Below are 24,516 nucleotides of genomic sequence, written 5' to 3' on the forward strand. Positions count from 1 at the left end.
CCATTGCAAAATAATTCTGTCACCAATTGAGCTTAGTGTTATCAGGAGGCAATCTTCCAGTGGTTTTGGATATAATGTGAAAGATTAAAACGTACTTTCAAACAAAATCTGTCTGATTTTGGGAATTAATGCATTTCTCAAAGTGACGTTGAGTCCTTTTGTTGGGGATATGTCCTGTTAAATCATTGCAGTAGAGAACAGGGGTCTAATTACAACCAATCTTTCTTGCATGGAAGGAAGACAGTTCCATCGTACTGTGAAACAGGATACTGAAATTAGATTAGGTATTTGTGGTTTCACAACTCATTAGCGCTAGGTGAGGTGAAATAAATTTGAGGTGAATATGACTTTGGCTTAAGTGATGACTATTGTGGTTTGGCTTAAGTGGATACATAGTGTGTACCTTTGCTATTAATTGTTTTTTACATTGCTGGAAAAATAACAAGAATACTGTTGCTGCATGAAATGAAGAGCAAAATCATCCAATCTGTGAAGGTGGGAACCTGTTTGAGGTTCTGTGTTTCAAGAAGGAACGGGGTTTGTTTCTATGCATGTTTCTATGTTCACAATTACATCACCGGGTGTTTGCATTAGAGTCAGCAACTGGTGCAGATGAATCACCAGTCCTGGCTAAGTGTAATATTCCCCATACATGGAATATTTCAAATATTATTATCTGTACTATACCGCACCATCTAGTCATACATGTCTGACACTTGCCAGCATTGAAGATAGACAAAAATGCTGGAGAAACTCAGTGGGTGAGGCAGCATCTATGGAGCGAAGGAATAGGTGGTGTTTTGGGTCGAGACCCTTCTTCAGACTGATCAGACCCGAAACGTCCATCAGTCTGAAGAAGGGACTCGACCCGAAACGTCACCTGTTCCATCGCTCCATAGATGCTGCCTCACCCGCTGAGTTTCTCCAGCATTTTTGTCTACCTTTGATTTTTCCAACATCTACAGTTCCTTCTTAAACACTTGTCAGTATTGTGTTTTGTTTTGTTCTCCTTGTTATTGGAAAGATGTTGTTCTGGAACGGGTGCAGAGAAGGATTTACAAGGATTTTGCTGGGACTCGAGGGACAGCTATAGGGAGAGGTTGAGCAGGTTCAGTCTCTGTTCCTTAAAGCGCAGGAGGATGAAGGGTGATCTTACAGAGTGTACAAGATCATGAGAGGAATAGACAAGGTAAATGAACAGTCTTTTACCCAGAGTTGGGGAATCAGGAACCGGAGGACATAGGTTTAAGGTGAGAGGGCAAAGACTGAGTAGGAACCCGAGGGGCAACCTTTTTTTACACAAATGGTTTCTGTTTTAAAAATACCCAATGACTTAGCCTCCGCATTGCGGGGAGTGTCTATTTTATATTATGTGGGGAGCAGTCTGGTTTTCTTTATGGAAACATGCCCTCAAGCCCACCTAGCCCAGGCCAAACGTTGATTACCCACACAGTAGTTACATGTTACCAGTATGACAAATGGTTCTGACCCGATAGTCACCTATTCTTTATCTCCAGCGATGCTGCCTGACCCGCTGCGTTACTCCAACAATTTGTGTCTATCTTTGATATAAACCAGCATCTGCAGTTTCTTCCTGCACAGTTCCATGTAATCCCACTTTTGCATCTTACACACCAGGGCTGATTTACAGAAGCCAATTAACCTGCAAACCCCCCACTTCTTTAGAATGCTGGAGAACACCTGAGCAACTGGAGAAAACCCACATGGTCACAGGAGAATGTACAAACTGCATAGACAGCACCCGTAGTCAGGTCTTTATGTCGCTGTGAGGCAGCAACTCTACCGCTACGCCACTGTATGCTAGTCGAAAGACAAAGGCACACGTCTTACCTCTCGGCCAATGTACGATGTCTCCTCTTCAAAGATAAGTGCCAGATACTGGACGTCATTGGCAACAAAGAAGCTCTGAATCTCTGCCAAACTGCATTTGAAGATCGGAAAATATAAGTGTGAGTAATTGATCACGACATTAAAGATACTTCAAAGACAATTGACGTCGCAAGAACATTGAAGTGGTAAAGGTACTAATCCAGATATACAAGGAAGTGCAGATTCTGGAAACTTGCCCAGAACACAAAGTGCTAGATAACTCAGTGGGTCAGGCAACATTTCTGGAGGTGCTGGATAAGCAACGATACCAGTTGGAAACTTACTTCAGACTGCTAATCTAATTTGCCACTAATTTTTGTTTCAGTTTAGTTTAGTTTAGTTTAGAGATACAGTGTGGAAACAGGCCCTTCAGCCCACCGAGTCTGCGCCAACCTGCAATCCCCGTACACTAGTACTATCTTATACACGAGGGATAATTTACATTTTTTAGCAAACCAATTAACCTACAAACCGGCACGTCTTTGGAATGTTGGAGGAATCCGGAGCACCCGGAAAAAACCCATGCGGTCACCGCAGAATGTACAAACTCCGTACAGATAGCAACCGTAGTCAGGTTTGAACCCAGGTCTCTGGCACTGTAAGGCAGCAATTCTATCGCTGAGCCGCTGTGCTGCCCCAATCTTGAGGAGTTTAATTAAAAATATATATATATTTTTGTACATGCACAGGGCGACACAATGGCACAGCTGGTAGAGCTGCTGCCTCACAGCGCCAGAGACCCAGGTATGACCCTAACCTTGGGTGTTGTCAGATCTAAATCTATTCCACGTCCTCCAGAAATGCTGCCTGACCCACTGAGTTATTCCAGCACTTTGTGTTCTAATGGAGAGAATAAAGTTGGATTAGATTATTAAAGGATTACTGTCAATGGATGGGTGATGGTTAGTGTGGATTTGGTGAGCCATGATGTATCTCTCTATCTAAACTTCCTCTCCTGTCTGAACACATTACACCCTATGGACTCAATATCAAATTCTCCAATTTTATGCAACTCGTCGTTTTTTTCCCATCTGCATCAGATCTGGCCATTTCATCCATGATTTTAGCTCAGATTTTCTCTTTCTGTTTATAAGGTCTGTCCTCTTGTGTATGCCCTTAGTCCTGCTATTAGCAACACATAACTTCAATGACAAGATTTTCCATACAGGTGAAATGTCATCAATGATCCATTGTTTCCCTCTGCCATTGACAAGAACGACTGACAATATTTAATCCATTTCTCACACCTCTGCTCTCATCCCCTGCCTGGGATAAAACAAGGATAGAATTTCCCTGGTAAAAAACAAGGAATGAGGTGGTGAGTGTATGGAAAGAGCTGCCACAGGAGGTAGTTGAGGCAGGCACTATTGCAACATTTAAGAAACATTTAGGTTTGGAGGGATATGGACCAAATGCAGGCAGGTGGGATTAGTTTAGATGGACTAGATGCCGACTCAAGCTAGAGATGTTGGTCGGCATGGGCAAGTTGGGTTGAAGGGTCTGTTACCAGACTCCATGACATCATGCACATACCTGGCTGGCTCCAATGGAGGACATGATGGGGGCCATTCATTCTCTCCGTGATTCTCCAGGTAATTAATTAAATTGTGTCGCAGCTCTAACACACCGCGTTCAGAACCTGTTGGGAATCAGACACACACAAGCTGGAGTTAGGCAAGCGCTTGTGAACTAGGCCCGGTAATGACAGTTTCATTTTGTTTCGGTATACAGTGAGGAAACTGGCCCTTCGGCCCACCCAGTCCATGCGACCAGCGATCACCCCATGCACAAACACTATCCTACACACACTAGGGACAATTTACAATCTTCACTGAAGCCAAGTAACCTACAAACATGTACGTCTTTGGAGTGTGGGAGGAAACCGGAGCCCTCGGAGAAAACCCACGCGGGTCACAGGGAGAACGTACAAACTCTGTACAGACAGCACCCATAGTCAAGAACAAATTTGGGTCTCTGGCGCTGTAAGGCAGCAACTCTACCGCTGCACGACCATACAGCCCTAGCAGTGCAGGCATTTCAAAGGAATATGATTCTAATGGGAAGGCAAGTGCTAGATTTGTAAACCAACTCAGTTCTCTATTAGTACATCTGCTCTACTTCAAGGAAGGCTGAGAGGGATTTATTTTCCAGTTACGTACTTCACAGGTATTCTATCTTTGCCAGAGGATTGAACTTAATAAAATGAACCATACTTAAAATATTCTTCTTTATTTGCAACACATTAACATAGTCCTTGCCCTAATGTTGTTGATGTGCCTTGGTACATGTATCCTTTGGAATAATAAAGTATCGTGGAGATACAAGGAACAGCAATTTCTGGTTTACAAGTAAAGACACAAAGTGCTGGAGGAACTCAGCGGGTGGGGTAGCATCTCTGGAGAAAATGGATAGGTGACATTTTGGGTCAGGACCCTTCTTCAGGCTGAAGGGCCTGTTTCTGCTCCATATCTCTAGAGTCTAGTCAAGTCTACGGATTCCCTCCAGGTGCCCAGGTTTCCAGGCATGGAAATCACTATCAAAACATGGGGGGGGGGGGGGGCACAATTTCTTGGATCGGCCGCAGGCGCATGCGCACATTACACACACGCACGTGCTCGCATGCGAGCACAAGTGAGGCTTCGGCCGTGGGCCCTGGGGACGGTAACATTGGAAGCTGACCTGGTTGGTGACTGACTCCGAACTCCAGTAACAGTAGCTTTGTCCGCTTGAATCGGCCCGTTCGCGGGGTTTTTATCGGCTGGCGGGGGCTTCAACATCGGAAGCCTCGATCGCCTAGATGCAGCAGTTTCATATTAAACTGCGCCGGGCATTGAAGGGCCCCGCGAACGGGTCGATTCAGCCCTTAGAAAGCGGCTGATAAAATCCAGATTACAAAACATGGGGGGGATTGTCCCCCACCTCTCAAAGCATGGAGGGGACGTGCCCCCCCTGCCCCCCCCCTCAGGATTTCCGCCCATGCAGGTTTCCTCCCTATACCCAAGCTATGTGGGTTAGTAGGTTAATAGATCTCTGTAAATTGTCCCAAGTGTGGTAGAAGCTGAGGGGGTTGATGGGAATAAAATGGGAGCGTAGGATAAATGTGCAAGGGTGGTTGTTAGTCAGTGTGGACTCAGTTGTCCAAACAACCTGGGCTGCATGACTATCTCAACACAGCTCCGGGTGTATGCAGCCATCTTTGCTTAGTCCTACATCTTGAACACTTACAGCTCATTTTCAAGACATGTTTCTCACTTCTCCCCAATAAGCTTCCACACTCTGGAGATGAAGTGGCAATGTCCAGACTCTAGGTGCGCTCATCGGATCCAGAGCCTATCAATCTTTGCTATAAAAATATCAGACGTCTTGGCCTCCATGGTCATCTGTGGTGGAATTCTCTGCCACAGAAGGCAGTGGAGGCAAATTCACTGGATGTATTCAAGAGAGATTTAGATATAGCTCTTAGGACTGGTAGACACAAAATGCTGGAGTAGCGGGACAGGCAGCATCTCTGGAGAGTAGGAATGGGTGACATTTCGGGTCAAGACCCTTCTTCAGGCTAATTCTTAGGACTAACGGAATCAAGGGATATGGAGAGAAAGCAGGAATGGGGTACTGATTTTGGATTTTGGATGATCAGCTATGATCATATTGAATGGCGGTGCTGGCTCGAAGGGCCGAATGTCCATGGGTGAGCAAAGAGGAAGATGACTGGACTTTATTGCCTTCCCTCACAGTGGGAAACGTTGATTCTGCTGTGTGGAGATGTCTATGTTAAATTCCATTATGTGTTGTGTTCCTTTTTTATTCCTACACCTAGTTTCTATGTTTCTATAGATTCACCACCCACTGGCTGAAGAAATTTGTCCTCATTTCCATTCTAAAGTTACGTCCTTTTATTTTGAGGCTGTGCCCTCTGGTCTAAGACTTTCCCCTTTACTGGAAGGTTCCTTTCCACGTCCACTCTATCTGGGCATTATAAGTCCTCTTCAGAATTGCCTGCCTCATTCCTTTCATTCTGAGGCTATGGCCTCTGGTCCTAGACTCTTCACTAGTGGAAACATCCTCTCCACATCCACTCTATCCAGGCCTTTCACTATTTAGTAAGTCAAGTAAAAGTACTGTTGGGAGGTTCATAAAAAACAGCTGATAGGAAGCAGGCAAAGTTTGCAACATAGCAATGGGTCATAATCACTGCAGCAGGAGTGAAGTGTGAAAAAAGATGATGATGCAAAGTTACTAACCTTTGTAAGGATCTCCTTTGAAAAACGGTGCAGAAAATGCTTTGAACAGCTGAAAGAAAGATGAAACAAAACTGTAACAAAGGCAGTGACTGGAAGCAATGAAACAGTACTATATCAGTAGCAAACTGTTACAGCATAGCAACTCAACTGTAAACAAAAGCAATGCATTGTTGAATGTCAGGTCATTTCCCAAAGGTCTGGTGACATCCTGAGTTAAATACTAGCTCAACTTACCCTCATGGATGAAACAACAGTAAAGATGAGATTTGTCACATTAGGACTGGTGCATCCTATACTACCTGCCGGTACTGAATGTGCCGTTTTACTGAATGATGGATGCAGCAAAGAAACAGGCACTTCAGCCCACTGAGTCCGCACCCACCAGCGATCCCCGCTCACTAGCACTATCCTACACACTAGGGACAATTTACAATTTTTACTGAAGTCAATTAACCTACAAACTGGTATGAATTTGGAGCGTGGGAGGAAACCAGAGCACCTGGAGAAAACCCATGTGGTCACAGGGAGAACGTACAAACTCCTTACAGGCAGCACCCGTAGTCAGAATCACCCGGGTCTATGGCTCTGCAAGGTAACAACTCTACCACTGCGCCATTGTGTTGCCCTTGTACAATATACTTGTACTTCCAGGTGGAAACCTGTTCTGTCAATTTTTAAATCTGCAAACACACAATTCACAGACCATACAAGAGCAAGAGGTTCGGTGAGATTCTCAAGTTGCAGCCAAATTTTCATTCCAGCACAACAGGGCGCTCTGCAGGAACTATTCAGAACATTTGCTCATTACTTTGCTGGATTTAAGTAATAAAAACAAAATGGTCATTATTCAGAATAATCACTAGCAGTCAAATTACTAATGGGGAAAGCTGGAAGAGTGACGGAATGAGGTGATAAACAGAGTAAATTCAAGGCAATATTTTAACTGCTGAGCATTGAAGGTTTAGCATTGCTCTATCCCTACTGAGTGGAAATATGGGGTTGGCTGAGTTTCAGAAGTCAAACTGAGCCTTTTGCGCTGTGTGTGAAGCATGTATCTGCATAGTTGAAAACTCTCCTGCTGGCAACTGAGGAGATAGTGATGGTTGTAGTAATCTTGTCCTTATCCTTGATCACCACAGCAGGGTTGTAGCACCCTTCAATGCACACCGTCGCTGCAGCCCAAAGACAGCGGGACCTTGCCCAAAGGCTCATTGGGACCTGGAAACTGCCTGAAGGCTCATCGGTTCCTTTTCTCCAGAGATGCTGCCTGACCTGCTGAGTTACTCCAGCATTTTGTGTCTCTCTTTTGTGTAAACCAGCATCTGCAGTCCCTTCCTACACATTTTAGCACTATTCTCTGTATGTGGTGTCACAGGTAAATGCTGTGGTAAAGGAAGCATTTGGTACATTGTCCTTCATCAGTCATATATACTCTAAAAACAAAAAATTGCAGATGCAGGTTTACACCAAAGATAGATACAAAGTATTGGAGTAACTCAACAGGTCAGGTAGCATCTCTCGAGAAAAAGGATGGGTGACGTTTTGGGTTGGGACACTTCTACAGACTCAGAAGGGTCCCGACTCAAAACATCACCCAATCTTTTTCTCCAGAGATGCTGCCTGACCCACTAAGTTACTCCAGCACTTTGTATCCATCTACTGAGTATAGAAGTTGGGACATTAGGTGACAGTTATACAAGATGTTGATGAGGCTGCATTTGGAGTGCTGCATTCAGTTTTTGCTCATCCTGCTATAAGAAGGATACATTTAAGCTGGAAAGAGTGTATGAGATGATTTACAAGGATATTGCCAGGACTTGAGCGGCTGAGATATAGGGAGTGGTTGGGCAGGCTAGGTTTTTATTCCCTGCAGAACAGGAGGCTGAGGGGTAAACTTACAAAGGTATAAAATAATGAGGGGAATAGATAAAGTGAAGGCACAGTCTTTTACCCAGAATAGGGGAATCAAAAACCAGAGACCATATGTTTAAGTTGAGAAATGTAATAGGAATCTGAAGGGCAACTTTTTCACTCAGTGGGTGGTGTGTATGTGGGATGAGCTGCCGGTGGAGGTCGTTAGGCAGGTACTTTAACAGCATTTAAAAGTCACTTGGACAGGTACATGAATAAGAAAGGTTTTGAGATATATGGGCCAAATGAGGCAAATGGAACTGGCTTAGATGGGGCATCTTGGTCGGTTAGGCGAAGGGTCTATTTCCGTACTGTGCAAGTCTATGACTAATTTAGCACCAGTTTTTACATTGGGTTTATGGGTCATTATCAACAAGTTTAGTTTAACTGAAGAATGTTTGGACTCAAACCTACGACATCAATTCCTCTGACACTTGCAGAATCATATCCCCTTTTACTTTCTATTAATAACAATGCTTGTAAATCGATACTGCAACAAACGTACCTTTATCGTGGGATACGACTTCACATCAAACCTCAGACACAGTTGCCTATTCCTCACGTTGGCGCAGTTGACGACAGCTAGGCCCACCGCCGGCCTCCACTCTGATAAAAGAGTCAAGAGTGTTTTACTGTCATATGTCCCAAAATAGAACAATGAAATTCTTACTTGCTGCAGCACAACAGATATAAAACCAATAAACAATTTTAAAAAGTTCACTATATATATTTTTCTAAAAATACAAAAAATAAATAGACAATAATAGTGCAAAAATAATGCCCCAGGGCGGCACTGTGGTAGAGTTGCTGCATTATAGCGCCAGATACCCAGGCTCGCTTCTGGCTATGGGTACCATCTGTACGGAGTTTGTATGTTCACCTCGTGACCACAAGGGGTGCTCCGGTTTCCTCTAACACTCCAAAGACATTCATATTTTTATAGGTAATTAGCTTCGGTAAAAAAATAGTAAATTGTACCTAGCGTGTTGTATAGTGCAAGTGATCACTGGTCGGCTTGGACCGAGTGGGCTGAAAGGCCTGTTCCTGCACTGTATATCTAAACTATGTCTATATAATTCAGAGCCGATTTGGAGGTTGTAGTGCTTGAATAGCCTGACGGTTGTAGGGAAGAAGCTGTCCCTGGATGTTGCAGTGTACAGGCTCCTTTACCTTCTTACCAATGGAAGGAGGGAAATTAGTGTATGACCAGGGTGGTGTGGGACTCTGATGATGCTGGCTGCCTTTTTGAGGCAGCGACATTTAGAACGGAGACGAGGAAACACATTTTCTCACAGAGAGTTGTGAGTTTGTGGAATTATCTGCCTCAGTGGGCGATGGAGGCCAGTTCTCTGGATATTTTCAAGAGAGGACTCTTAAAGATAGGGATTACGGGGAGATGGCAGGATTGGGGTACAGATTGGAGATGATCAGCCATGATCCAATTGAATGGCATTGTTGGCTCGAAGGGCCGAATGGCCTACTCCAGCACCTATTGTTCATTGTCTTATAGATCCTTTGAGAACACTCGGATGAACAGGTTTTCAGAGGAACAAGGGCAAATGAAGGGCATTAGTATGTAAGACCAAGGTAAAATGGCTGCTCCATTGAGTTAATCTCAGTTCCTATCTCACCAGCACATTGCTGCCCAGCACAATATGCCTTGTAGGTCTTTTATGCCTGAAACTTTATTTCATGAGGCAATCAAATGCAAGATTCTCTCTTTCATCTTCCCCATGGATGATGAGGCAGAGAGGCAGATGCGATCAGTCAGTGTTTGAGGTCTGGTTACTTGCTCTTTCCAACCAGTCGAAGCACGATGCATGTAAAATCTGCCAGGCAAAAGCTAGGCTGTCCCATTTGTTTCACCCATGGCTTTGTTTTAGTCTCTTAAGCATCCCATGGTTTAACTATCACATGATAAGTTGTCACTTCTTATCTCTGATGGTTCGGTGGAGCTGCTGCCTCATGGTGCCGGAGACCCAAGTACAATCCTGACTATGGGTGCTGTCTGTGTGTGTGAAGTTTGCACATTCACCCTGTGAATGCATGGATTTCCTCCAGGGGCTCTGGTTTCCTCCCACATCCAAAATATGCCCGGGTGCGTTGGTTAGCCAACCTGTGTAAATTGTCCCTAGTGTGTGGCATGTGGGAAAGTGGAATAACAGAGAACTTGTGTGAACGTGTGATTGATGGTCAGTGTGGGTTCAGTGGATGTTCAATGTTTCCATTCTGTATCTCTAACTAAACTAATTTAAACTAATTGTTCACCAATGGTAGCCATGGTTTCACCAGTCTTAAGCCCTGGTCTTTTGTTCTTAAACATCTTCATCACTATCCTCTTTTAGACGCCCCTCTTTGCCCATCCTTTTGATATTCTGCTCCGTTATTGCCTTGAGCTGCTCAGTGTCAAATCTACTTTGCTTAATGTCATTCTTTGGAATGTTTATGCTATATAAATGGAAATTGTTGGTGAAGTATTGGTGCCGCTTGTAGTTGTAAGGACAGACGTGATCTATCACTAAAAGATCAGTTACTGCATAGTAGTGAAGATCTGTAGATATTAAAGGACTTAGTGAAGGATAGTACTGAGGTAAAAGATGTATAAAAAATGGCAGAGCAGATATTGAAGGGCCGAATACAACATAGAACAGGCCCACACATACACTGGCCGTTTGGCCCACAATGTCTGTGCCAAACATGAAGCCAAGACCATATCTTATATGCCTGCACATAACCCATATCCCTCCATTCCCTGCATATCCATGTGCCTATGCAAATGTCTCTTGAATGCCACTGTTGTATCTGCCTCCAACATCATCTCCGGCAATGCATTCCAGACAATCACCACCCTGTGTGTAAAAACTATTTCCCCGCACATCTCCTTTAAACTTTGTCCCTCTCAATTTAAAGCTATGCCTTCTTGTATTTGATACTTCCATCCAGGGGAAAAGGTTCTGGATGTCTACATGGATAGCTTCAAGCACATTTAAAAGAATAAATGTAAAATACCACACGGTGGAGCTCTTAGTTTAGTTTATGTTTAGGTATACAACACCATCACTCTTTTTTGTACAACCAGCGCAGAATTCTCTAGTCAATACATTCTGCGTTCATAAAAAAGGAACAAGGAATTGCAGAAGCAAGGAACTACAGATGTTGGTTTAGAAAAAGAAAGACACAAAGTGCTGGAGCAACTCAGCAGGTCAGGCAGCTTCCCTGGAGAATGTGGATACGTGATGTTTCAGGTTGGGCCTCTTCTTCAGACACTTGGTCTAGAACTAGGCCTGGAATCCAGGTGAGTTGATGGACCTGGCCTGCTGGTGACTGGGTGAGTGGCGAAGATCGGCGGAGTCAGTGGTCACGCCCTGCGGGCGACTAGAGTGCAGGTAAAGGCCTGCGGTGGAGGTGGTAGCAGTGGCAGGCACGGCCTGAAAGCGGCCAAAGAAGCTGTGTGGGCCAGCGGAGATGGCAGAAGGGCTGGCCTGGGAGTGGCACATGAGGAGGTGGCATGGACAGCTGGAGCTGAAGCAACGGGGGAAGTGGCATGCCAGAGGTGGCATCAACACCTGGGTTCGAACCTGACCTCAGACCTCTGTTTGTACATTCTTGTTATGACCACGTGCATTTCTCCTGGGTGCTCCGGTTTCCATATCCCAAAGATGTGCGAGTTTGTAGATTAGTTGACCTCTGTAAAATTGCCCCTAATGTGTAGGGAATGGATGCGTCAGTGGGATAACATAGAACGAGTGCAAACAGGTGATCGATGGTTGGCGTGGAGTTAGTGGTCCAAAGGTCCTATTTCTATTCTGCATTGCTAAACTATTTGTAGCAGGAGCAGGCCACTCGAAGGTAGACAAAAGTGCTGGAGAAACTCAGCGGGTGCAGCAGCATCTATGGAGCGAAGGAAATTAGGCAACGTTTCAGGCCACTGAGTTTCTCCAGCACTTTTGTCTACCTTCGATTTTCCAGCATCTGCAGTTCCTTCTTAAACACTCGGCCTCTAGAGCCTGCTCCGCCTTTCAATACGATCATGGCCTCATGTCCATTGTCCCATCAGCTCCCATAACTCTTTGACTTGCTTGTAGTCCAAATGTAGACCTCTCTCCACCTGGTGTTGGCAAAGAACCCAAATTTTAAACAATTGTATTTTAAATGAGAAGCATCGTACTAGAAAAGAGAGAAAAAAGAGACTGAGAAACTAAATACACACGAGTGCACGAGAAAATAGGAGCAGGAGTATGCTGCCAGGCATCTCAAACCTGCACTGCCATTCAATATGTTCTGCTGGATTCCACCGATTTAACATTCCTCTTCAGATTCCTCGCTAGCTCCAGATTCTTAAGAATAAACCCTGCAAATATAGAGGCTAGAATCCCATTTGTCTTTCTGATCGCCCTGTGTACTAGTCCAGGACATCTCAAAGATGTATATACTTGGACCTCTACCCGTCTTTGGACATCCACTGTTCTCATCTCTTCCTAATTAAAAATTACTCTTTCCTATCCTTTTCAGCTCCAAAATGTCTCATTTGCATCTCCATTTTTCCATAAATAGCTACAATATTTTTCCAATCGATAGAAACAATTTCTGAAACAGATTCATCTGTGTTATCAGCTACTTCCTATAAAACCCACATTGACCTTTGCAATTGTCACTCTTTGGCATCATTATTTCCTTCAGTACTGCTATAGAGCTGACAAGACATCCTTTCTAGCTTGGCTGTGAAGCCTAGTGATAGTCATGCAAACAAATACTGGGTCACTCTTCCATATTTAGTTGTCTGGAGGAAAAAGAACCAATTTGTTCAGTGTCTTCTGAATGTCTGAGTTCTGGTTTCATCATAGAACATGGAACATAGAAGAGTGCCGCACAGGAACAGGCCCACAATACCTGCACTGAACATGATACCAAGATAAATCGATCCTATCTGCCTGTCCCGTTATTCCCTGTATATCCATGTGCCTATCCAAAAGCACATGGATCGTATCTGCCTCCTCCACCACCACCGCTGGCAGCAAATTCCAGGCAAAAAAGACCTATCCCTCTCACCTTAGAATTATGCCCTCCAGTATTTGATATTTCCACCCTGGGAAAAGGATTCTGATTGTCTACCCTCTCTACTCCTCCTCTAATCATTTCATATACTTCTATCAGTTTTCCCCTCAACCTCTGGCATTGCAGAGTAAACCATTCAAGTATGTCCAGCCTCTCATCATCGCTACTATCCTCTAATCTGGTTATCATTCCGGTATCCTCCCCAATCTTTCATGTAGTTACCCCAGTGTCTCTAGATCCTACTTGGAATATTGATGATTGTTTATCAGTCGTCTCAGCAATAATAGTTAAATATTATTCTCCCCAGGATACTGCAAGGTTCTTTTACTGTGAATATTATTAATGTCAGAAATGTGACCGGGTGGGTTTTCTCCGGTTGCTCCGGTAACTTCCGCATTCCAAATATGTACAAGTTTGTAGGTTAATTGGCTTCTGTGAGTTGTCCCTAGCGTGTGGGATAGAATGGATGATCGTTCATCGGCTCGGTCTGGATGGGCCGAAGGGCCTGTTTCCACACTGTACCTTTAAACTAAACCAAGATGGAAACTCCATGCACTGTCCCTGAAGTCAGGATGGAACCCTGGGAGCTAATCTCCAGCAGCAGCATGGTTATGACGTTCATGCCCGTCACACTTAGGAAACCTGAACGGAAACCTCGGGAGACTTTGTGCCCCACCCAAGGTTTCCGTGCGATTCCCGGAGGTTTTTGTCAGTCTCCCTACCTGCAACCTCCGGCAACCACCTGCAACCTCCGGGAACCGCACGGAAACCTTGGGTGGGGCGCAAAGTCTCCAGAGGTTTCTGTTCAGGTTTCCTAAGTGGGACAGGGGCATAATGCATCCATTTTTGCCATTATTCTTTGCAAGGACATCTTGTCCTGGCCATCACACCATCTACTCAACCTCAAAAATCCCAGTTTCCTTCCATCTGCCCATACAAACTCTTGCATCAAGCTCCCTAAAAAAACCCACCCTTGCTTAAAGCTCAATGAACAGGAAAGCCGCGAAGAAACTTTGGAGCGGAAGTGACAGCGTTTCTCTGAAGAAAGCAAAACCACAGTCCACCAGCAAATCAGCTTCAATAGAAAAACTTTCAAAACCTGGGAAGCCAGTGGGATTTAGGATTGTTCGATTATTAGGGCTATCAAAGGGGAAGTTGCTCAATACAGAGGCAGAAGGCCTGCAAGTTCTGAACTTATATTAGAGAGGTTTGCACAAGGACAATTCGTCAGAACATTTTAATTGTGTGCTGTTCCGTTGGCTCCATTACATGAAGAATGCGGAGGCTTTGGAGAGGATTCAGAAGAGCTTTACCAGAATGGATTTGGGGTTACTTGTTACAAGGCGAGGTTGACCAACTTGGATTATTTCCTCTGGAACGGTGGAGGTTGAAGGGAATCAGAAGTATATAATATTATGAGAAGCATAGATAAACAGTCAGAACCTTTTTCAAGGGTGAAAATATCAAAGACTAGAAGGCATAGCTTTAGGATGTGAAGGGCAAAGTTTAAAGGAGATATGCGGGGCATTTTTTTTTAAACAGAGAGAGAGAGGTGGGTGCCTGGAACGTACTGCCAGGGGTGGTGGTCAAGGCAGAAAAATTAGTGACATTCAACAAGCTTTTAGATCGGCACATGGATCTGAATTTCCCTGAGGGGATCAATAAAGTATTTATTATTATTATTATTATTATTATTATTATTATTATTATTATTATTATTATTATTATTATATATTATATACTGGGAATAGAGGGATATGGATCACGTGCAGGCTGAGGAGATTAGGTTATCTTGGTATCATGTTCAGCACAGTTTGGGCTGAAGAGACTGTTCCTGTGTCTCAATGTTCTATGCTCTATGTTCATATTCCACTGCCATTGGGAGGAAATGTCCTAATCTATGCAAATAAACAAGGAACATAAAAGTCAAATTGAGTCAAATTCTATTTTTAAGACTTTTTTTTACATTGTTCAGTTAATCATGTGATAAGTGTCAGTTCTGTTTAGAGAGGGACTAAAACTTGGGGGGAGAAGAGAGGGAGGGCAAGGGGGGGAGGGAGGGAGAAGGGGGGGAGGGAGAGGGTAGCAGGGAGAAGGGTGGGGGGGGGAGAAGGGGGGGGGAAGGGGGGGAGGGAGGGGGGGGGGGGGAGAGGGAGGGGAGGGAGAAGGGGGGGAGGGAGGGAGAGGGGGGAGGGAGGGAAGGAGGGAAAGAGGGGAGGGGGGGAGGGAGAAGGGGGGAGGGAGAAGGGGGGAGGGAGAAGGGGGGGAGGGAGAAGGGGGGGAGGGAGAAGGGGGGAGGGAGAGAAGGGGGGGAGGGAGAAGGGGGGGGGAGAAGGGGGGAGGGGAGAAGGGGGGGGAGAAGGGGGGGGGAGGGAGAAGGGGGGAGGGAGAAGGGGGGAGAGAGGGGGGGGGAGGGAGAAGGGGGGAGGGAGAGGGGGGAGGGAGAGGGGGGGAGGGAGAAGGGGGAGGGAGAAGGGGGGAGGGAGAAGGGGGGGAGGGAGAAGGGGGGGGGAGAAGGGGGGAGGGAGGGGGGGGGGGAGAAGGGGGGGGGGAGAAGGGGAAGGGGGAGAGGAAGGGGGAGGGGGAGGGGGAGGAGAGGGGGAAGGAGGGGAGAGGGAGAGGGGGTGAGGAGGGGGAGAGGGGAGAGATACTTGAAATTAGAGAAATCACAATTCATATAGCTGCCCAAGTGAAATATGAGGTGGTGTTCCCCCAAATTGCATTCCCTCTCTCTCCATCCCTCTCCACTTTGTTCTGTACCTTTTTATACTTCGAGTTTTCCTTGCCCGACTCTCAGTTCTAAAGAAATATTGCCTATTCCTTTTCTCCAGAGATGCTGCCTGGCCATTGAGCTTCTCCAGCATTTTGTTTCAATCTTTGGTGTAAACCAGCATCTGCAGTTCCTTCCTATATGTGACCAATATTGGCCACATCTCTGCTAATGAAGTGAGATATTCTGTCACACCAAAGGCAATTTGAATAGTTGGAGATACAATTTTTGTAGCTTTCAACATGCATTTAAAACATAATTTCACCGTTGTAACCCAATTGGATTGTAACCCCATGGATTTCTGGGAAGATAATATGCATCACTGGTCTTAATATTACATTTGCCTCCTCCCCTTCCACCTACATTTCTTCCTCCAGCCTCACAATTTGTATATTTTTAACCCCTTTGTCTCACAGCTTCTGTCTTTTCATCTCTAGCTATTGCCAAACCATCTGTCTATCTAAAACCATTCCTCACCTGTATCAATGTATTACCTGCCAGGCTTTGCTCCAGCCCTCCAATCTTCCAGCCTTCTCTCCCCACCCTACAATCAATCTGAAGAAGGGTCTGGACCGAAAGCGTCACCTATCCGTGAATCACCCAGAGAAAACCCACACGGTCACAGGGAGAATGCACAAACTCCACACGGACAGCACCCATAGTCTAGATTGAACCCAGGTCTCTGGTGCTCCAATGCAGCAACTCCACAACTGCACCCCGCTACTATTGCGTAGTTAGTTGATGTGCCTATCAACTCAAACTCCAGAAGGAGGTAAAACAAAAAATGCATTGTGCAATATTTAAAGATCAATTATGGCCTAAAAATGAAAGGAATAGCAATAGGCAATATTTCTTGTTGTTTACAGGCTTCCTAGTCAACTACCAAAACTAACATTGCATTTATTCCGACATCTCCCCTTATCTTTTCAGCCTTCAATGCTTATCATATGATTAGCAGGACAATGTAATAAAATGTCCTCCAGCAGTTTAAAATAGAATTCAACTAATTTGAGCCTGGTTTAGATCAATTTATTTCTCTGTTACAGTTTGTAAATCAATCTATTTGCGGATGTATGATTATAACACAGGACATGACTCAACGGCATCTGGTTATAATGGGAAAGTGGTACGTGACTATGAAACAGCAGCAGAGACCTGGGTTCAATTCCGACTACGGGCGCTGTCTGTACGGAGTTTGTACATTGTCCATGTACCCTCATTGTACCCTTCCACCTATATCCCTCCATCCAGCTTTACATTTCACTCCTCTTTTTTATCTTGTCTTCTTTTCACCTCTAGCCTTTGTCACTATCTCCTCTCATCTCCAGTGCACCGTGGCGCAGTGGAGCAGCGGTAGATTTGCTGCCTTAAGGGGCTGTCCCACTGTACAAGCTAATTCAAGAGTTCTCACGTGTTTCCCCTGATTCGAACTCAGAGAATTATGGTAATAACCGCTCGTAGGTACTCTGGGCTCTCGTGAACATTTTTCAACATGTTGAAAAATCTTCACGAGTCTTCACAAGCTTACCGCGTTTCCCCAAGTACCTGCCGTTAGCGATACGAGCCGCTAAGAGACGTCCAGAGCTCCGACGTACCCGCTACGTACATTCTTCCTGCTTCTACGAGTCTGATTTTTTTTTTAAACTCAGGAGAGTTCTTGAATTAGCTCGTACAATGGGACAGCCCCTTTATAGCGCCAGAGAGGCAGGTTCAATCCTGACCACAGGTGCTGTCCGTACGGAGTTTGAACATTTTCACTGTGACCACATGGGCTTTCTCCGGGTGCTCCAATTTCATCCAACACTCCAAAAACTTTTGTAGTTTACTTGGCTTCTGTAAATTGTCCCTAGTGTGCAGGATGGAACAGCATAGAGCGGACTCGATGGGCCAGGGGGAGTTTCCACACTGGATCTCTAAACTAAACTAAACACAGTAGAAAGCATTCTGTCATGATGCATCACAACTTTATTTGGCAACTGTTTTGTCCAAAGCTGCACAAAATTGCAGAGTTGTGGGTGTAGCTGCTGCCTCACAACTTCAGAGATCCTGGTTCGATCCTGACCTTGGGTGCTGTTTATGGAGAGTATGAACGTTCTCCGTGTGAATGGCCTGATTCTATTCATGTAATGTCTTTCTGCTGATTGGTTAACACCCAACAAAAGCTTTTCACTGTACCTCAGTACATGTGACAATAAACTAAACTGTACCGAAGGTAAACTAAACTGACTGCATGACTGAGTTTCCTCCTGGGTGCTCCGGCTTCCTTCCACATACCAAACACGTACGGGTTTGCAGGTTAATTGGCCTTTGTAAATTGCCCCTAGTGTGTAGAGAGTGGATGTGAACGCGGAACTAGTGTGAACAGGTGATTGATGGCCAGCATAGACTGAGTTGGCCGAAGGGCCAGTTTCCATGTTGTATCTTTCAGTTCGATTCAATCCTATCTCCCTACTTCTCAGCCTTGTAAATCTAGCAACAGTGCCATTAGTAACAATCAGGTTATGCTAAACCAGGCGCAAAAAAATCATTTAAGAGCCATTTATTTTAGAAGCAAGCAGCAGCAAAAGGACACACGCAGCTAAAGCCACAATCACAACAGCAGGAAGTCTCTCATAAGAAAACGTGCAAATTGCAGAAATGAGAACAGCTGCAAGGTTACATAGAAACATGGAAAATATCTGTTATAACATTAATTTTCAGAGCTACATAGACAAACATAGAAAATAGCTGCAATGTAGGCCATTCGGCTCTTTGAGCCAGCCCCGCCATTCAATATGATCATGGCTGATCATCCAAAATCAGTACCCCGTTCTGGCTTTCCCCCCCCCCCCATATCCCTTGATTCCCTTAGCCCTAAGAACTAAATCTAACTCTCTCTTGAAAACTATTTTAAAACAGGAAGAAGTTTGGTTAGGTCAAAACTGAGAATTAAGGAACTTAGTTTGCATGATGGTAACTTCCATTTCTGATCATTGCTGTGGCTTAAAGTTCCAATTGAAAAACAGAGTGTTTCCTCTGTTCTGATGCTTATTAAAACCATATCCAAGATCTGATGACATGTTTTAATGTTGAGATATATTATTTCACCCTTCAGCTTAAAGGCAGCTCAGAGGCACTGCTGGTAAAACCGCCACCTCACAGCGCCAGAGACCCAGGTTCGACCCTGACTATGGGTGCTGTCTGTATGGAGTTTGCATGAACTCCCTGCGATGACATGGGTTTCTTCAAGGCGCTTTGGTTTCTTCCCACATACCAAAGTCGTAGGGGCGTGTAGGTTGACTGGTCTGTGTAAATTGCCATCCTGTATGGAGGGAGTCGGTGAACATGTGGGATAATGTAAAACCAGTGTGAACGGGTCAGTGTAAGCTAGTCCCAGCTGCCCAGGTTTGGTCTATATCCCTCTAAACCTTCCCTATCTATGTACCTTTCCAAGTGTCTTTTAAATATGTACGAAGGAACTGCAGATGCTAGTTTATACCGAAGATAGACACAAAGTGCAGAAGTAACTCAACGGGTCAGGCATCATCTCTGGAGAAAAACATTAAAATGTTGTTATTGTGCCTGCCTCAACCACTTCCTCTAGCAGCTCGTTGCATGTTACCCACCACCCTCAGTGTGAACTAATCTATCACAGTATTCTCTGCAGGAGCTGCCGACAAGAACCATTAACTTGTCTGCCCAGAATGCCTAATTTAGACATTTCATTAATTCATGGAGTTTGTGATTTAGTACTAGCTGGTCAGTAAGATTCAGATATTCACCATCCGGACATGTCCTGTCCTTACTTTCGCTGGAATAATAGTCATTTCATTGTATTATAGTTTATTGTATATTTATTTTTTGTGTTGTATTTAATGGGCCTTTAAAACTGAAGTAAGAATTGCATTGTACTGGCCCCAGTGCAAGTAACAAACATTCTTGATTTCATTTAGAGTCACAAAATCGTAAAGTGTAGAAACAGGCCCTTTGGCTCAACTTGTCCATGCCAGCCAAGATGCCGCAACCAAGATAGCACCATTTGCAACTTGTCCATGCCAGCCAAGATGCCCCAGCCAAGATGCCCCAACCAAGATAGCACCATTTGCAACTTGCCTTCATACTTGACTTCTGTACCCTTGACAGACAGATTGTATTGCTGAATGAGTCCAATAGCATTATTATTTGTGTGATAATGGAGGCTCATTAGATTACAGTGGTTAGCGATTTTCTGTCTCATTCTCCTCTTACTTTGTGGAGTCACAATAAGGTGTGCAAAAATAATAGAGCCAGATCTGGCTGTGGATTCCTTCCATAGATGTTACTTGACCCAAGATACACACAAAAAGCTGGAGTAACTCAATGGAACAGGCAGCATCTCTGAGGAGAAAGAATGGGTGACGTTTCAGGTCGAGACAGAAATGCTGAGTTATGCCAGCACTCTGGGTTTTACTCAAGTTACCAGCATCTGCAAGTCCTTGTGAGTAACTTGGTTGTACTTGGTAGTGACAGCCAAGAGCAATTGGAGAATATTCCTCTACATGGTCATACACATGGACGCACACACACACACATCATTATTAATGACATGCTTGAACAAAGACAGGGAAATTAAGATGAAATAGAGCTTTTAATAGGAGTTTGGACAAAAGGGCAGATGCTGAATTATTCTTGTTTAATTTGCACAAAGTGCATTAAACAAGACTAGAGAGCGGAGTGTTTCCTTTGGGTGCTCCTGTTTCTTAGAGACATTGAGTCGTACTGTGTGGAAACAGGCTCTTCTGCCCAACCTGCCTACTCCAACCAATATGTCCCATCTACACTAGTCCCACTTGCCTAGGGATGGACTCTAAACCCATCCTATCCATATACCAAACCTATCCTATCCATATCCAAGTGTTTCCTCCAACATCTCAATGTAGATTTCTAGGTTAATTGCTGCTAGTGAGTAGAGAATGGATGAGAAAATGCAATGACATAGAACTAGTGTGAATGGGTGGTTGACAGTCAACGTGGATCAAGGACCTGCTGTATCGTTCAATTAATGATGTTAAACTTGTCAAGCTGGAAAGGCTGCAAAAAAGAGTTATGAGGATGTTGCCAGGACTCGAAGGCCTGAGGTATAGGGAGACGTTGAGCAGGCTAGGACTCCTTGGAGCACAGGTAGATGAGGGGTGAATTTATAGAGGTTTACAAAAGCACAAGAGGAATAGATTGGGTACACCCACTGAATCTCTTGCCCAGAGTAGGGGAATCAAATACAAGAGGACATGTTTATGATGAGGGGGGAAAACATTTAATAGGAACCCTTGGAATAATCTTTTCACACAAAGGGTGGTGGGTGTATGGAACGAGCTGCCGGAATAGATAGTTGAGGCAGGTATTATCACAACGTTTAAGAAACATTTAGACAGGCACACGAATAGGACAGATTTAAGGGGATATTGAATAAATGCAGAATGGTGGGAATAGTGTAGATGGGACACATTGGTTGATGTGGGCAAGTTGAGCCGAAGGGCCTGTTTCCACACTGCATAACTCTATCTATGACTCTAATTAATCATGTAGTCCCATTTCACTGTAGCACATGACAATAAGAATAAACTAAAACATCTCTGAAAACTGGAGCAAATGTAGACCAAATTGACAATATGATGACAGAATGGGTCGACTGGGCTTGTATTCACTGGAATTTAGAAGGATGAGAGGGCATCGCATAGAAACAAAATTCTTAAAGGATTGATCAGGCTGGATGCAGGAAAAAAATTACCGATGTTGGGGGAATCCAGAACCAGGGGTCACAGTTTAAGAATAAGGGGTAGGCCATTTAGGACTGAGATGAGGAAACCAAATTTTCACCCAGAGAGTTGTGAATCGGTGGAATTCTCTGCCACAGAAGGCAGTGGAGGTCAATTCACTGGATGTTTTCAAGAGAAAGTTAGATTTAACTCTTGGGGCTAAAGGAATCAAGGGATATGGGGAAAAAGCAGGAACGGGGTACTGATTTTCGATGATCAGCCATGATCATATTGAATGGCGGTGCAGGCTTGAAAGGCCGAATGGCCTACTCCTGCAACTATTTTTCTATGTTTCAATTTCTGTACGCATCTGAACAAAAGTAGCTTCAGTCAGAGCCAGCTAACCTCGCAACCACGAGGAACCTGTGTACAAACCCCTCGGACTGTTTACTCAAGGAATGTATCTAAAACAAAACAGATGACCTCCTGACATAATGTAGATGGAGTGACGCATAAAAATTGCCCTGAAATTGGCAATATCAGAATTTTCTGCATTATGTACAATCACAGATTTTAAGTAAAACAAAGACAGTGCTATCTCTGAGTCCCTAATTCTGAAAAAATTGTTAGGTTCTGTTCTGGAGCTTCAGCTATTTACACAGCTGGGAGAATTTCTGGTTCTGAATCTCTTTGGCAAACAAATTTTGCCGTAAGCCAACACGACTTGTGCAGGGATTAAAATGAAGACTGGAATGTGTTGTGACGGCATTTGTTTGGTGGTTAATGGGAGACAGAAGCTTTCAGAGTCTTCTGCTTGCAGTTAACTGAGGCTGAGAGGTGATAACACGCTGCGAATCACAAGGTTGTCATCGTTTGTTGCTGTCAAATACCACACATAGGTGGCAAATAACTTTTCCAAAGCATTTACGTCTATGCAACTTCTCCCCGGAGTGTCAAACAAATCCTATATATGGCACCTGCAAGCCTGCTTTAGAACTTAAGATTCAAATCATGAACCATATGAACATTAAATTCTCAAATTTCAGGCAACTAACCTACAAACAACGCCCTTGCCTCTCCCCCACTCCCCTCTCTTCTCTGTGTCCGACATTGATTCTCCCTTTCCCCTTCTTCTCCCCACCCCCTCACCTCCCCATTTCCACCTGCATCCTCAATGACTTCCGTTTTCCAGGCCCCCACTCCCTCATCTTTACCATGGATGTCCAGTCACTCTACACCTCCATCCCCCACCAGGAGGGTCTTAAAACAGTTTCTTCCTAAAACGCAGAACCAGCCAATTTTCGTCTACCAATACTCTTCCCGTCTAGCAGAGCTGGTCCTTACCCTCAGCACCTTCTCTTTCAGCTCCTCCCACATCCTCCAAATCCAAGGCATAGCAATGGGCACTGGCATGGGCCCTGGCTATGCCTGACTCTTTGTAGGGTATGTCGAACAATCCCTGTTGCAGGTGTACACTGGCCCTATCCCTGAACTCTACCTCCGCTACATTGACACCTACATTGGTGCTACCTCCTGCACCCATGCAGAACGCACCGACTTCATCAACTTCACCACTAATATCCATCCTGCACTCAAATTCACTTGGACCATCTCCGACATATCCCTACCGTTTCTAGATCTCACAGTCTCAATCACAGGAAACAGACTATTGACCGACATCTGCTACAAACCCACTGACTCCAATAGCTATTTTGACTACACTTATTCCCTCCCTGCTTCCTGTAAAGACTATTTCCTACTCCCAATTCCTCCGTCTTCGCTGCATCTGTGCCCAGGATGAGGTGTTCCATACCAGGGCATCGGAGATGTCCTCATTCTTTACGAAACGGGGGTTCTCCTCTTCCATTATAGATGAGGCTCTCACTAGGGTCTCCTCGATATCCCGCCGCGCCGCTCTTGCTCCCCCTCCCCCCATTCGTAACAAGGACAGACCCCCTTGTCCTCACCTTCCACCCCATCAGCCATCACATAAAGCAAATAATTCTCCAACATTTTTGCCACCTCCAACGGGATCCCACTACGGGCCATTTCTTCCCATCTCCACCCCTTTTTGCTTTCCGCAGAGACCGTTCCCTCCAAAACTCCCTGGTCAACTTGTCCCTTCCCACCCAAACCACCCCCTCCCCAGGTACTTTCCCCTGCAACCGCAGTAGATGCAACGCCTGTCCCTTTACCTCCCCCCTCGATCATCCAAGGACCCGAACAGTCTTTCCAGGTAAGGCAGAGGTTCACCTGCACCTCCTCCAACCTCATCTACTGTATCCGCTGTTCCAGGTGTCAACTTCTCTACATCGGCGAGACCAAGCGCAGGCTCAGCGATCGTTTAGCTGAACACCTCTGCTCAGTCCGTCTTAACCTACCTGATCTCCTGGTGGCTCAGAAATTCAACTCCCACTCCCATTCCCAATCTGACCTTTCTGTCCTGGGCCTCCTCCATTGTTAGTGAGGCCCAGCGCAAATTGGAGGAACAGCATCTCATATTTCGCTTGGGTAGTTGACACCCCAATGGTATGAACATTAAGTTCTCTAACTTCAAATAGCCCTGCTTTCTCTCTCCATCCCCTCCCCCTTCCCAGTTCTCCCACTAGTCTTACTGTCTCCAACTACATTCTATCTTTCTCCCGCCTCTGCCTCTGACATCAGTCTGAAGAAGGGTCTCGACCCAAAACGTCGCCCATTCCTTCTCTCCAGAGATGCTACCTGATCCGCTGAGTTACTCCAGCGTTTTGTGTCCACCTATCACTTACCAGACTTTGGTCTGTCCCCACTTCTCTTCCAGTTACCAGAACCAGACTTCTGAAGAAGGGTCCCAACCCAAATCATCACCTTTCCACGTTCTCGAGAGATGAGTTCTCCTACCCAATGAGTTACTCCAGCACTTTACGTCTTTTAATGTAATCAGGCATCTGCCGTT

At 45.0% G+C, this 24,516-nt stretch overlaps 1 protein-coding gene across 1 annotated transcript in view; it reads right to left on the reverse strand.

Annotated features, from left to right (window-relative positions):
* The window catches only part of qsox1 (quiescin Q6 sulfhydryl oxidase 1), a 53,735-nt gene that overhangs the window by 20,301 nt on the left and 8,918 nt on the right, over positions 1–24,516 (reverse strand). The window contains exons 2-5 of the mRNA XM_055641952.1: positions 8,548–8,648; positions 6,132–6,180; positions 3,424–3,529; positions 1,852–1,942 (exon numbers count right to left, since the gene is read on the reverse strand). Of these exons, the coding sequence (XP_055497927.1) occupies positions 1,852–1,942; positions 3,424–3,529; positions 6,132–6,180; positions 8,548–8,648 (347 nt within the window). The remainder of the gene's footprint in view (positions 1–1,851; positions 1,943–3,423; positions 3,530–6,131; positions 6,181–8,547; positions 8,649–24,516) is intronic.

This window comes from Leucoraja erinacea, chromosome 10 (genome assembly GCF_028641065.1).
Source record: "Leucoraja erinacea ecotype New England chromosome 10, Leri_hhj_1, whole genome shotgun sequence".
Classification (NCBI taxonomy): domain Eukaryota; kingdom Metazoa; phylum Chordata; class Chondrichthyes; order Rajiformes; family Rajidae; genus Leucoraja; species Leucoraja erinaceus.